At 51.1% G+C, this 14947-nt stretch overlaps 1 protein-coding gene across 3 annotated transcripts in view; it reads right to left on the reverse strand.

Moving 5' to 3' along the window:
- Positions 1–14947, reverse strand: part of CASZ1 (castor zinc finger 1) — a 263137-nt gene that overhangs the window by 142725 nt on the left and 105465 nt on the right. For 2 of the 3 annotated variants that reach the window (XM_034753247.1, XM_034753248.1), the window contains exon 3: positions 1104–1191. In XM_034753247.1, the coding sequence (XP_034609138.1) occupies positions 1104–1107 (4 nt within the window). In that variant the 5' untranslated portion in view covers positions 1108–1191. The remainder of the gene's footprint in view (positions 1–1103; positions 1192–14947) is intronic. The other variant, XM_034753250.1, reaches the window with a different exon arrangement.

A 14947-nucleotide genomic window follows, 5' to 3' on the forward strand; every position in this document is an offset into this window, starting at 1 on the left:
GGTCACAGGAGAGCCAGACCACCTCAGAGCCCAGAGGGACTGATGGGAGGAGCTAGATCCAGTATCTTGATGACGCCTCAGAAAGGGTAGTGAAAACAGCCTGGGAATGGGTGTAAGTGCCCAGAAGGGAGGCTCAGGATTCTGTAGGGGCCATAACTATGGGGCAGGGAGGATGAGACCTATCCCGGGAATTGCAGTGAGATCTCGGAGGTTGTGGAGCAGTCTCCCAAGGGAAGGGGTAAAGGCCCCCTCATCCAGGACATTTAGTATGGGATTTTAAAAGGAGCCTAAAGCCATTAGGCACCCAACAACCTTTTCCACAGGATTAAGGCCCCTACCTCCTACAGACTCTGAGACTGGGAAGCCCTGGAGAAGATGCTGTAGGGAACAGTCAAACTCCCTGAGTGCTGGGGCATGGACCAAAAGTCCTTTCCAGCTCTTGCTCCAGAAGACCATGAAATCCCCACTGCAGTAACAGGGCAGCCCCAGGACCCCTGAGGAGATGGTCTGGAGAAGCTCAGGATGCAGTGGGGGACACAGACAGACCCCCCCCGCCCCGCCACATTAGAGCCATGCTGCTGTTTTACTAGCCATGAGTCTCTGTCCCCGTCAGGGCTGAGCACAGACATCACCATCTCAGCTTGCTTCTGGTCAAACTGAGTCCAGCCCAACCTTCTAGAGACGGGGTCTCAGACACAAAGAGAGACCAAAGTCCTCTTCCATCTCCAGCCATGCCAGCCCATGGGCTAAGGAGAGGAGGTAGCACAGCCTGCTCTGCCGGGCCCCTTGTGTCCATCCATGCCTTGGCATCAGCAAGGACAGTGAACACAGAGAGGAGGCCGAGAGAGGCCCTACAGAGACGCAGGATCAGGAACCAACAGAGACTGACATATAGAGACAAGGACACAGGGTTAGAGACACTCACAGGCCATGTCTGCGCTAGACCCTCCCCACTAACCTCTCCCTCTATTGCTAACGCCAGTTCAGCCTCCCCGGTTTTAGCCCCAGTCGGAGCCCTAGTGCAGACAAGGCCACAAAGACTAGGCTACGGAATGTGAGAGACACGCAGAGGTAAAGAGAACCCAGGAGGGTTGGAGACATACCCATTGCAGCCTGGATGTCTCTCCTACCTTTCGGAGATTTCAAGGCCTGGTTTCTTGCCTTTTTTTGTAGCTGTAAAGTCACTTCATCCTGAGGAGGAAAGAGAGGGAAGATGGTTAATGTCCCTGGCCCAAGAAGCCATGACACACAGGGGTGCTCAGATCAGATATAGAGGCATGACAGAGCAAGGGGCAGGCATGGGGCCCATGGGATTTGCCTGGCAACAAAGCAACCCTGCTTTGCTTTTGGCTTCATGGTGCACTGCAACAAGGCGTGTGTGCCATGCCCCTTGGGAGATTCACTGTACTCCTGCTTTGGTGCTCTAGGACAGTGACCCTCAACCTTTCCAGACTACTGTACCCCTCTCAGGAGTCTGATTTGTCTCACGTACCCCCAAGTTTCACCTTAAAAGCTACTTGCTTACAAAATCAGCTATACAAATACAAAAGTGTCACAGCCACACTATTACTGAAAAATTGCTCACATTCTCATTTTTACCATATAATTATAAAATAAATCAACTAGAATATAAATATTGTACTTACATTTCACTTTATAGTACACAGAGCCGTATAAACAAGTCACTGTCTGTATGAAATTTTCGTTTGTACAGACTTCACTAGTGCTTTTTATGCTTTTGTAAAACTAAACAAATATCTAGATGAGTTGATGTATCCCCTGGAAGACCTCTGTGTACCCCTGGTTGAGAACCACTGCTTTATGGAGCGCTGGGATGGGGTAATGCCTACGGGGCTGGGATGGGAACAGTTAAGTGGGTAGAGGGCAACCTCTATAGGGCAGGGTTTGGCTGGGCCCTGCTTCACTGATAGGGAACAGCGACAGTGCGACAACTATGAAGTAGAAAGCCCTTTATTTTCTAGGAATTGATTTTCTTCTGCTGCTGCTGCTTTCACACATGCTCACTACAAATCACGTATAAGGTTCCTCCTGCTGGCCTCCATTTGACTTCTTTTCCATGCCCCGCCCACTCTCCACCGTACCCCTCCCACTCTCTCCTGACCCCTCCTCCACTTCCACACCCCCACCCATCCATCTGACTCCACCCCCAACACCATGCTCCTCCCATTCACCCTCCTGACCCTGCCTCTCCCAGAGGCTCAGGAGCATCGTGGCAGTGATGTCACAGTGGTCAGAGGAGCTCTGACCTCCCTGGCATACAGACATGATGCTAGCCATGAGGGATGCAGTACAGGGTCACAAGGCCCAGCACTTCCTAGCCATTCATCTGCAGGCTTTAGGTATTGGGGAAAAGCAGAGAATGGGGAGCGAAGGGACAAGGAAAAAAGATAAGAAGTCCCAGTGAAACACATGAAAAGTAAATTGAATTATTTAAAACCATATGTTCCAAAAATGTGACAGAGCATAAAAGCTGCGCCATGAGACTTCCGGAGGGGGCTTATCCTGCACAGCCACCATGGGAGGAGAGCGGGGGGAGAGGGCTGACAGCTCAGAAAGCAGCCAGATACGAGGTCCCTTCTCTCAAGGAGACTGGGAAGGCGACAGAGAGCTCAGGGAGCCTGTGTGGAATGAGGAGATTTTGCCTGTTTATGCTGCCCCTTCCATCTGAGGATGGCAAAGCACTAGGGTGACCAGATAAGAGGAAGAAAATATAGGGACACATGGGGGGGGGGGAAGGGAGCACACACACACACACACACACAAAAAAAAAGCCGGCGGAGCAAAATATCGGGACAAACTGCATCACAACCAAAGATCGGTCGGGACTCAGGACAAACACCTAAATATCGGGACGTCTGGTCACCCTACAAAGGACTTCCCACCCATTGACAAGTCTTTCTGCATAGCCCCTGGAGAGGTGGCTGTTACCCCACTTTACAGCTGGGCCTACAGGGAGTGCACAGTGAAAGTGGCCTGCCCGAGGTCACACGCTGAGTTAGTGGCAGAACCCAGGAGTCCGTACACCGAAAGCCCTGCTCTAATTACTAGACCACACTGCATCTCCCTTACAAGGCAGCATGCTCTCTCAACCCAGTCCCCTCCCAGGAATACCACCAAAGAGAGAAGAGAAAGGGTCTCAGCTCTGGATGCCCAGCCACCCCTGCAGGAATTGACTGCTTGTGTTTTGGGGTCCCGGTGCTCTCTGCAATCAAACAACCACCTCCTGTCGCTCACACTCTCCCAGTTCCCGAACGCCGTGCCAGAAAAGATGCCTGGCTTTGGCCGGGACCCAGAGTGGGAAGATCCTGATGAGAAATCCCAGATGGATGGATGGACGTAGAGTGAAAGGAGCCGCTTGTGTGAGGAAGATACATAACCATTCCGGCTCCTTCCTCCCTAATCAAACCCCACACTAACAAGGCTGGGGACACGGCTGCATTCTCCGGCAGCTACAGGGACTGACAGCTCCCCACCTGGACTCCCTCTTCCTCTGCCTCTTGGCCAGCCTGTCCATCTCCCTCCGGCTCACTTTTTCCTCCCTTTGGTTCGCTCCCTTTTGTTCTCACTCTCCCTCCCTAGGCTCTCTGTTCCTTACTCTCCCTGCCTCCCTGGCTCTACCTCCTCCGCTCCCGTGTGTGGCCAATTGTTGGGTTTGGGTTTTTAATTGTTTTTTCCCCCTTATTTCAGCCTCAGCTTATCAGTGATGCAAGAGGAATAACGCCAATTTACTTAGAATGTGTAATCCCCAAATCAGATTGGGGGATTGTATGAGGCAATATGACCTTGCATATGTCTCCATTAAAGCCAGCCAGGCCTCCTCTTGTATTCTGTGTTCCCAGTACATATTTAGACAGATAACGCTAATTGTACTTGACATGTCCTCTTAAGGATGGACTCTTCCCTCCCCCAGCTCTGCCTGACTTCCCAGCCTGACAATGCGCCAGAGCGCAGTCCGCTCAGCAGCACACCACCTGCGGGGCAGGGCATCGCCAGACATGGGCGGGGGATCTGACAAGAACCCCCACCCCTGGCTCTGCCACTCCCATCCCTCGGCCCGTTATGCTCATTCACTGCTATGGGGAGGGGGTCTGGTGCAGCAAGGACCGGGTGCTTCTGGGGGATGTTTAATCTGGGATTAAAAACTGTTATTGTGGCAGCCTCAAATTCTCAAATAAAATACACTCCAAGTGGCCTGCCTGTGCGGCCTGCAGGCCTCCTTGGCCTGCCCTGGCCTGCCCCTCGCCACCTACACAACTTTCCCTCTCCTTGCCTCTCCTCACTCCACCCTCTTTTCGCTGCGGTAGTTTGAGAGTCCCAGGACTGGTGCCTTCCTCAGAGTGAGGAGCCAGAGCTGGAGGGAGGGGAAGTTCTTGGGGATGGCTTAGAATCACTTCAGAGCAGCTGGGGCTCCAGGGCACATTGTCATGTGACTCCAAAGCTTCTGCGGGAGCGGAGGGGACCACTCGCCATCCCCCCTCTACTACCCCGTCTGTCTCCCTCTGAAGGAGGGGCTTTCAGCCTGCATCTCCACCAGCTCCCACAGCTGGGCAGCAAAGTCCTCTCTCTATAAATATTTATACCTGGCTACCAGCCTCTGAATCCCAGTCCCGGCTTACAGGGCTCATCGTGGAGCAAGCTGGACATCCCTCTTCCCCCGTGCCCGGCTGCGCAGCTCCGCTTGGAGCGGACAAGTGGGGAGTGGGGGGAAGCATGTGCCAGGAAAACCAGTGAATCCCAAACTCTTTGCCAAAGTGGACTCCGATTCTCCCGCCCCCCCTTCCCCTTGACACAACATCCTAATTCGACTTTTTCAGTATCTTTCCTTCAACAACCTTTTTTCCTTCCTCCCCTTCCTACCCGGCAACTGCGCATTTATTAATTCATGAGGCACTAATTAGTTCTTTGTTTAATTTTGTGTTAAACAGACTGACCGGAATGATAACGACTTGCAGCGTTGCATTACAGTCCCCAACCGCCCCTGTTTTCTGACAACAAGGGAGCGCAGCGAGACTGGCGTGATGAACCCCAATTCCCACTCCAGTTGCACTTCATTAAGTCAAAATGTGACAAGAAGCTTAGAGAGCAACTTTCAGATCGGATCGCACATAACAATTGGGCAGGAAACTTTCTGAAGGGGGGCAGTGGGAGAGGCGCTCGGAATGAAAGCTGGCACTGGCGCGCAATTCCCACGGCGCACTCATCTTAAAGGAACAGCGCACAGGCTGAGCCAGGCAGGCGGATTGTGTGTGTTTGGGGGGGTGGGGGGGAAGGTCTCCTCTCAGCAGCTGAGCAAACCAGCGGGCACAGCAGGAGGCAGCGTGCTGCAAAACTTTGCAGGCTTTGGGGTTTCGCTTGCGGGTGGCACAGCGGTTGGTAGTAGGGTCTGAGCAGGTCAGGACTCCAGGGGTTCCACTTCCACGCTGCGTCACCTGGGTTCCTTTAAGACGAGTCCTTTTCCCCACCCTAGCACCACCTACCTTGGTGACGCGGTGGGTGATCCTAGGCTGGAAGGGGCTATTTGAGTGTAAAGAGCTATTGGGATCATTACAGAGTTCATGGGGCTGCACGGGGAGGGGAAGCGTATCCATGCGCACGTTCTCTTCTCTATATGTGAGTTGGAGTGCTGGTGAGAAGTTAACCCAGGAGAGCACGGATTGTCTGCTCACTGGGGCGGGGGCTGTGCATTCCTATAGGGTTGTACAGTGCCTGGTATGCTTTGGGTACTACTGCAATCTAAAACAACAACAAATCTAAAGGCAAGTTACAGCTTGGTAAGCGGCAGAGCAAACTCTCCCCCTGCCCCCACCCCTGCCGAGAGCTTCCCCAAACACACATGGAAAGTGGAGTTCAGTCTCTACGGTCCACTCAGTCCTTGAGCTCTCTGCTGAGACAGCCAACAAGTGGGCCAGCTTAGCAGCAAGCCCAGCTGTGAGTTCTGGAATGTGGACACGTGTCTGGACTGGACCGAGTACTTGCGGAGGAAGGATGGGGTGTGATTATTCCCCTGCACGGCCCAATGAATGGCTGTCAGGTGGCAGTGAGCTTGGGCTAGATTTGAACCCGTCCTGTTGGAGCAAAAGACTCTGTAGCCCATTCCCAACCTGCAAGCTGCCCAGTCCCCATTCTTCTGGCTCACAGATGTGCAGGATTTGTCACCACCAGAGCTGCAAAGAGGCTGGACAAAGATGAGAAAACCCAAAATGGCTTAAAATACCAGCAGACAGCAGCACACGTCAGAAGAGGCAAAAGGGAACTTACAGCTCACCAGACCATAGGTGCTGGAACTAGGGGTGCTGGGGGTACTGCCACATCCCCTGGCTTGAAGTTTCCATCATATAGAGGTTTTACATCATATGCAGGGTTTACAGTTTGGTTCAATAGCTCTCAGCACCCCCACTATACAACTTGTTCCAAGCAACCCTGCACCAGACATTTGCTTTCTCCACCTATTCAGAACAAATATTCTCCCCATGGATATCTGTGTGCTGCAGGGATACCTCAGTGAGAATGAGCCAGCCGAGGCCACAAGTGAGATGAGTTGGGAGGTCTCAACCCAGCCTCTAGTAGACACTTATCCACATCACTCACTAAAAAGAAAAGAAATCTCCTAATTAACAGAGAGTCCTTGCTTTGGAGATGCCCAAGGCTCGAATAACAGCTCAGGATGTAAGAGGGTTAGCAGAGCCTCGGAGTGGACTAGCAGAGGGGGCTGAAGGTCAGGACTGAGGTGCAATGGCTGGATTGTGTGGGAATGCAAGGCTAGGATAGCAAGAGCTAAGCCAGAGGTGCTGAGGGACTAGCCAGACTGGAGGAACAATGGGTGCTGGAGGTCCAAGTTGAGGTGCACTGGCAGGAACCTGCACTGCACCTGTCCACACTTGAGTTAACAGCCTCTCTCACTTTTGCGAGCTCTAAAACCAACAGAAGTTTATTCAAAAGGGTACTTGGAGGGGTAGAGGCCCGGCCGTGGCAAGGTGACACATCATAGCATTTGCCACAACAGTCATGGCTGCATCCGCATTGAGTTGTACCAGCTGATCCGCAGGCTCTAGACTTTGTACTGATTTGTGTTTTCCATGCAGCAGAGGACCCAGTTCCTGCATGATGGAAATAGCACAAAGACATCAGCTCTCCTCTGTTTTCAGTTCCACAGATGCTCCTGGTGGCCATGAAAAACATGCTCAGATATAAACCTTGAGCTAGTGGGGCTTAGCAGGTCGGAGGGAGAGAATGCACTGAGGAGCTGTGAAGAGGGACAACTGAGAAAGTCCAGGAGTCACTAGCAAGAAGAAGTGTCCTGGGCTCTCTCCAGCCTGACAAACCAAGGCAGATAAAGAGAGCGGCCCAAGCCCAGCCCCCCACCGCCAGGATGGATGCCCAGCCCAGCTCAGCCCAGCAGCACGAGGATGGACAGGTGCTAGGAGGAGAGTCCAGCCCAGCCCCCAAAAGCACTGAGCCCAGCCCAACCCCAAGCACTGGAATGAGCACCTGGCCCAGCCTCCCATGTCCCTCCCAGTCGTAAGGGGGCCAGACAGCAGCACGGGACAACAGTCCGCTTTCCTGCCATGGCCCATGGGAGCAGTGGGAGAGGCTGGCAAGACGAGCTGAGGAGCTAGGCATGGCAGAGAGAGCAAGCCGGGGCTTAGCAGGAAGAGAAGACGCCATCAGGCCTCCAGCCCGAAGCTCTGGCTCTGACTCTGGATAATTACATCCAGTTCCCCACTCCTCCTATTGATCCTGGTTTTGTCAGAGCAAAACAAATAGGCTGAACGGGAAGATACGGAAGGGAAACACATTTTGTCTTCCTGCTTCCCCCATGGCAGTGGCAGCTACGCCCATCAGACTTGTTAGCCAGCTCCCAATCCCCCGCAGCCTCGTGCAAAGAGCAGAGCCCTGCGCTCTACACCTAGCTAGCCAGCAGCAAAAACAGCTCATGACCTGCCCCCAAAACAAGGTGTCCCATCCTCCAGCTAGGGTGACCAGATGTCTCGATTTTATAGGGACAGTCCCGATTTTTGGGTCTTTTTCTTATATACGCTCCTATTACCTCCCACCCCCTGTCCCGATTTTTCACATTTGCTGTCTGGTCACCCTACCTCCAGCCAACAGTCTCTGTAACTAGGAAGAGCTCTCTTCCTGGGCTTGTTCTCCCCACTCCTCTCCCTCCCCTCCGTCTGGCAGTTTCTTTCTCATGAGAGAGAAAGAGAGAGGAAATTATTGCAATGACAGAAAACAGCAGAGACCCCCTCGCCCAGACTCTCGTCCACACCCACACACCCACCTGCCCTCTGGGGATCTGCTGCTCCCTCACTGTCCCAAAGAATTTCCAGTTGGCTTGCAACGAGCACCCCTATAAAGGGGGGAGCTGGGAAATCCCAATCCTCTCCCTCCCCTTTTTCTTTGCTGAAACCTGTTGACAGGGCCGGCACTTCCACTAGGCAACCCTAGGCAGTCGCCTAGGGCAGCAGGATTTGGGGGGCGGCATTTTGCCATCCTCTGCGGAAATTCAGCGGCAGGGGGTCCTTCCGCTCCGGGTCTTCGGTGGCAGGTCCTTCACTCGCTCCAGGACCCACCGCCAAAGTGCCCCGAAGACGCAGAGCGGAAAGACCAGCAAAAACCCTGGCGCTGCTCCTGCCTGTTGAGTGGAGGCGAGCTTGGCCCAGCAACAGCTAACAGGAAGGGAAGGGAGAAAAGTCTGCCGTGAGGAGCTGGGACATGACTGGCATCCCTGGTGATGCCCCGGTTATCTAGGTGACCCCCGGCCATCTCTCCAGGGGCTAGAGCCATGAAAGGGATAGCATGGAATGAACGAGAGCAAAGATAATCATCTTACACAATCAACCCTGGCTCTTTGCATGGATGCCATCAACAAGGAAAGGCCATGGACACTGGCTACGAAACGCATATTACAAAAGCCCCACCACATTGGTCAAGCATAACAGGAGTGGAAGGGAGAGGGACAAGCATAAAGGGGGAGTCCGAGAGGGGATTCTCTTCTCCTAACCCCCCTACCCGCCATCTGCAAAACACAGCAAACCCCCAACTTGGCAATGGGTCGCCATGGCCTGGCTCCTGCTAATTTGCTGTCAGGCTGCCTAAGCAAACCAATTAAAACGAATCATTCATTATAAAGTCGAGAGAAGGAATGGAGAACTGGAAAGGGTAGGGAGGAAAGAAAGATGTGGGGGAACAGAGAGACTTTGGGGGAGGCAGACAATAAATGAGAAGGGACAGGGTGGACCCTGATCTATCTAGCACCCAGTTCCAGGTGGGGTCAATGGGACTAGCGGCGCAGGGATGTGGGGTGGAGAGGGGGAGCTAGCACTGTTACTGCCTGAGGGTGAAACAGAAAGCAAAGTGAAATGGGGAGCACTACAGTGATGGGTTGGGATAGATCGGATTAGACAGTTTGTCAGAGTTGGATGGATAAACAGAGGGCCAGGTACTCAGCTGGTGTAAGCTGGCATCACTCTGTGGAAGCCCATGGATCGACACACACCAGCTGGACGCTGCCACTCCATGCCCTTCCTGGCACGGAGCAGCCCTTGGCTGCCTAGACAGCCACAGTCAGTGAGACTCCGGGAGGAGTGGGTAAGGCTCGGGCAAAGGGCAGCTGGGCCCTTGGCTGTAGGCAGTTGGACAGATACAGAGCAAGGAGGAGGAAAGCACAGTGCGGGCAAAGTGAGCAGGAAGGGGAAAGCAGCGCGTACCAGTACCCAGGAGCTCTGTCTTATCCCCTTTCTCCTTCTGTGGTGGGGTTACCAGCTCTCCTGGAGCAAATGCCTCAGAGGGGGATGAAAAATGGGACAGTTATGAAAAGCCCCTGATTATGCGGATTTGGACGGGGCCCTCGCAGGCCCCACTCAGGCTGACTAAATTACTGTCGATCCTGCCGGCTCCCCAACGAGCCAGTGCCGCAAAGAACCCGGGCAGCTGTCAATGCCGCCAACACGCCCCCCCGACCCCCCACCGCCACCTCCATCCCAATTCTGTTTTGTTCCCCTTCCCCGCACACTCCCCAACTCCGGCCTTTTGAAACGCCTCAGGTCCATGTCAGCCCAGTGGATGGCGGGGGAGAGGGGCAGCGTCATGGAAACAGGCCCTTTCCTGGAGAAACATGCTGTTCTCCCCCACTCTGTCCCAAGTCCCCCTTTTGAGAAGCTGTCAGGATCCTGAGTGAGTGTCACACGACCCAAGGACCAGGCGTGACCAAGCCTATTTTCTGCCTCAAATTTGATTGATTAAAAAACTTTTTAAGAAAACCATGTTAAAAGACAAAAAAAAAAAAAAAGAGGAAAGAAAAAAAATAGAAAGGGACAAGTGTGTGTGGGGGGGAGGCCAATGCGCTGGGTTTCCTTGGCAATAGCACCAGGGGATGAGTGTCAGAAGCGGCTAAACAGCATAACCAGGCCAAAAAGAAAGGTCAAAGGAAGCATGAAACTTTTAACACAACAGTGATTAAGATAATGATGAGGCAGGGGACCCCAGGAAAAAGAAAACCGTGCACAAACACACACCACACACTCCAGGTGACGGGCTGGATGAGAAGAGGCAAGAGGGTTTGTTGGGACTTTGGGAGGATTTGGGCACAGGACTGGAGGAAACAAACAAAGTTGGGGACTTGGGGGGTTACTGTGGTTTTTTTTAAGCTGGCTGCCCAGATGGTGGGGAAAATAGCACCAGACCGAAGATAGTGACTCCACCCAAGCCAACAGGATGCACTTGCCAAGCGCAGTGGCCAATGTGTCAGCAAAGAGGGGTTTGAATTTGCTCACGATTGGGTTTCTTATGACACTGCACCTTGACCGCAGAAGGGCTGGTGTAAATCAGCATAGCCCCAGTGACTTCAATAGGGCTGTGATGATTTATGTCTGCTCAGGATCCAGTCCTTTGCTTTAAGTGGCAGGGGTAGAAACTCCTCAGAAAATGTCCAGAGGAAATCAATTCTGCTTTTGGTTTCTTTATTAGCACACTGATCTCCCTACTCTGGCTGTCTCCCTGCACCCGTCGCCTTGTCTCCAAACTCCATTCTCTCACTTTCTCCCACCCCACCCCCTCTCTTCCCTTTCTTTTTTTCCTCCCGCCTCCTCTCTCTCTTTCTAGTTGCCTTTCTCTCAGGTTTCCTCTGCAGATCCCACTCTCCATTTCCCCCAGCCACCCCTCTGCCAAAGATGGAGCAACGCACAACAGGACCGGGAGTCCCCATGGGCCATGTTGCCATAGTAGAGAGGAGTGCAGCTGGGTTGTAGAACTCCATGGCTGGCTAATGGGCTGTGCAGGTCTCCATCCGCCAATTCTGCCCTGCTAAATGTGGCCCCTCTCCCTGTCTTATTTTAGGGCTTCCTGGATCTGCTTCACACTGACATCTGCCTGTGCAAGCCTGTATCAAAAACAAATCTAGACTGACTGGGTCAGAGTGCTGCCAACTCCTGGGATTTTATGGAAAGTCTCACAATATTTGTTTCTTTTTTAAATCCCCAGCTCCCGGAGTCATGGGGTTATATGAGAATCTCAGCTTAGCTTTTATTTTAAAAAGCCAGTGTCAAGCCCTCCCGGTTGCTGAGAAAAGCTAAAAACTGTGACCCCTAAAAGCTCAAAACCCAGCAAGCAAAGAAAAAATAACCCAATATTTGTTGTTTCTTAAAATGTCATGATTTTTAAGCCCATCTCATGGGGCCTGACATGATATTTGGAGGCTTGGGGTTGGCAATGCCAAGACCAACAGCCAGAAAACAAATCAAACCTCAGACACAAGCTCCCTTCCAGCTCTCCTGCTTGGAAACTTGCCTGGGTGGTGGAAAGTCTGGCCTCCCTAATGCAAATCAGCCATCAGTACGCAAATCCCAGGGGCAGGAGTCCCTCTGTTCACTGATATGGCTGGCGAGGGAGGAAGAGAGGAGGTGGTAGTTCTGGGGAACAAACTGGCCATTGTGCATGGAATCCTCCCTCCCACTTTTCGCACTGCACAGCTGGCAAGGTCCACGGGGATGGAGGAGAGGGTTGCGCCCCTAAAGGCATGATGGGCTGAAGGTCTGACCCAGAATGGCAAAGCCCATGCTTGCCATAAACTTCTGCTGCCCTGGTACAGGTGTTTTGTTTTGTTTTGTTTGGGGGGGGGGTGTTGCAGAGGGATGGAATCTCTGTATTATCACTTTTAGCCCCCCCCCCCAATGATGCTACAGCATTCCTCGCTCTCCATGGGATAAGGAGGGCTGGACATGGCACTTGGCAACTGCACCTGACACTCTAATCTGTGTTGGGCTTGGCCCATTTGAGCCTGGGATGCTTTATAAAGTGTTGTTAAGGTCAACAAAGGGACAAGGAAATGCCCCCTCTGAGCCAGAGCTGCCGGCTTCACTCACACTAACTGCCATCAGCCCTGGGCAGCCAAGACAGCTACTGGAGAGCAAGCTGGATCACATCCTGCCTCAAAGCACCAGCCAACTTGCCGTTGCAGAGCCTTGTTGCGGCTGACGGTGCGAGAGGCAGAGTGGCACAGCTGGGTTTGCAGAGCCCAGTTGGGGCTGGTACCATATGACTAGTAAATTGAGCCCATGTGATGTGGCAGGCAGGGAGAGGGAATCCCATGAGGTCATTTTTCTGATAAGGGCACTTGGAGTTTCAGAGCCCCCTTCCTCCTCCCCTCTCCGGGGAACCAGGCTGCTACTGGATTGTTCGCCACACCACTGGTCTGGATCAGGTGGAACGAAGGACTCCAGAGTTCACCAAGAAAGTACATGTCAGGCTGTGGGTGGGATGGCCTGGAAATGCTTTCGTGGAGGATGGAAGGGTGTGAAATAACCCGAGAGCGTGCTTCAACCTCAGGAAAGTTATAAACAGTCACCTGGGCAACGCTGCCACCTGCACACAAGACATATCCCCCTTGGGCAACGCTCACAAACATTCAGCTAAGCGCCTGTCCACATTCAGACTTGGTGTGCAGCAAGACAGGAGTGAACCTATAGTACACTAGCCTGCCTCACACTAACTGTCCATGTGAACCCTGCTACCATGCATTAAGAGTTCTAGAGTGCACTTTGACGTTTGCACACAAACATGGACACATGTCCACTAACACACGCCCTCCCAATAAACAAATGCACATAACCTCATGCTTGTACAAGGGTAGCCGTAGGGTCTGATGATCCGGCCCCGCTGACATCAATGGAAATGTTGCTACTAAATTTAATGATAGCAGACTTAGGCCTATAAAACATAATTCTCTCTCACACTCCCCTCTCCCCACTACCTAAGAAGTCTAAAGGCCAGGTGTCTGATTACAGGGCAACCAAACTCGCATAATGTGTTTAGTTTGCAGAACTAGTTCAAGTTCCCGAGTAAAAAAAACATTTTAATAATAATGATTTTGTAAACTTTCAGTTAATGTTTTTCTTTGAGTTATTTTTTTGTTTTGTTTTTTTGGTGTGGCAACCAAAACACAAACATGTCTGGGTTCTGTATTTTTGCCAAAAAAACCAACATTTTTTGGTGAAAACAGATTGTTTTTTTCTGCCAAATGTTTCAATGCAAAATTTTCTGAGCACCTGTATTCATGAATCTTCTTCTCCCCATTCCCCCATCCCAGATCATTTAAATCCATGGTCTTTTGCAAAGAGTGATTGAGTCAAACAAATGTTTTTAGCTAGAAGAGCAGCTTATGCGCTGTAAAGCCTGTGCGCGCCTATACGGCACAAGCCAGGGTCTTCTAGGACGGAGGTATCATTTGAAAAGCTACACAGATTTATAGACTGCATGGGCCTGATTCCCCATAGAATAGACTCATAGGGTTAGAAGGGACTACAAGGGTCATCTAGTCTAATCTCCTGCCAAGATGTTGGATTTGTTGTGTCTAAAACCATCCAAGACAAGCCATGCACTAATGAAATGCAGCGTGTTTAGTATTGTCAACTCCAAGCAGTCAAGCATCAGGAATTAGGTCCCCAAAATTATGAGACTGGCTTAAAAATCATGAGATTTTTAAAAAATATATCAACAAATGCTGGGTTCTTTTAATTCACCTTCTGAGCTTGGGGTCTTCGGGGGGACACACTTTCAGTCTTTTTTCTCATGAACCACAAGGGCTACAAACTTTTTTTTTTTTTTTAATGGAAGCTGAGATTCACAAGTAGTCACTTGACTCCAGGAAGTGGGGCTTGAAGAAAAACACCAAATATTGCCAGGCTCGTGATAAAATCATGACAGTTGACAACACTGTGTTTAGTTTAGTGCTGAAATGAAGTGCACTAAACAGTCCATGATGATACCAAGGATACCTGAAAACGTTTTTAAGTCCTTTTCCCACACATTTTAAAAACAACCCTTTCACACTCACACAAAACCCCTTCAAGGGACAAACAAATCAACGTTAGCTAAAGCTGAGCAAAAACATTCACAATGAAATTAAAAATTCTCTGTATTAGGAGATGTTTTTATTTTATTCCGTACTCATGAAAACAGTCCTATCTTTTTTTTTAAAGAAAGCAAAAATCTTGAGATTTTCCACTCAAATATAAGAATGCTGCTGAGTGACAACGGGCTCACTTTCATCAAAACATTCTTAATCTCCAGTGAAAACAGAACTTTGCATTTCTAAAAGTCATTCTGCTGAAGATGGATTTTCATGTCAAAATGTGCAAAAATTCCTATTTTCAGCTGTTGGGGGTGGAATTGGCAACTTTGCAAAGCATGAAAATTTCAGTCACAAAAATTACCTGGAACAAAAATGCAAATAATCTCCTTTAAGCACTTTTTCCAACACCCCTGGTAATAGTCCCGAGGGTTACCAAAGAGTCAACTTTTATTAGCAGGCTGTTTACTTGTGGGAGCCCTGTATACTGATCAGATAAGCTCACTGCCAAATAAAAGAACAGTGATAAGCCCGATCCCTTTCTCATGCAGCGTTTGATTCAGCCGATTCTCCTGCAAT

This window comes from Trachemys scripta, chromosome 19, assembly GCF_013100865.1.
Source record: "Trachemys scripta elegans isolate TJP31775 chromosome 19, CAS_Tse_1.0, whole genome shotgun sequence".
NCBI lineage: Eukaryota > Metazoa > Chordata > Testudines > Emydidae > Trachemys > Trachemys scripta.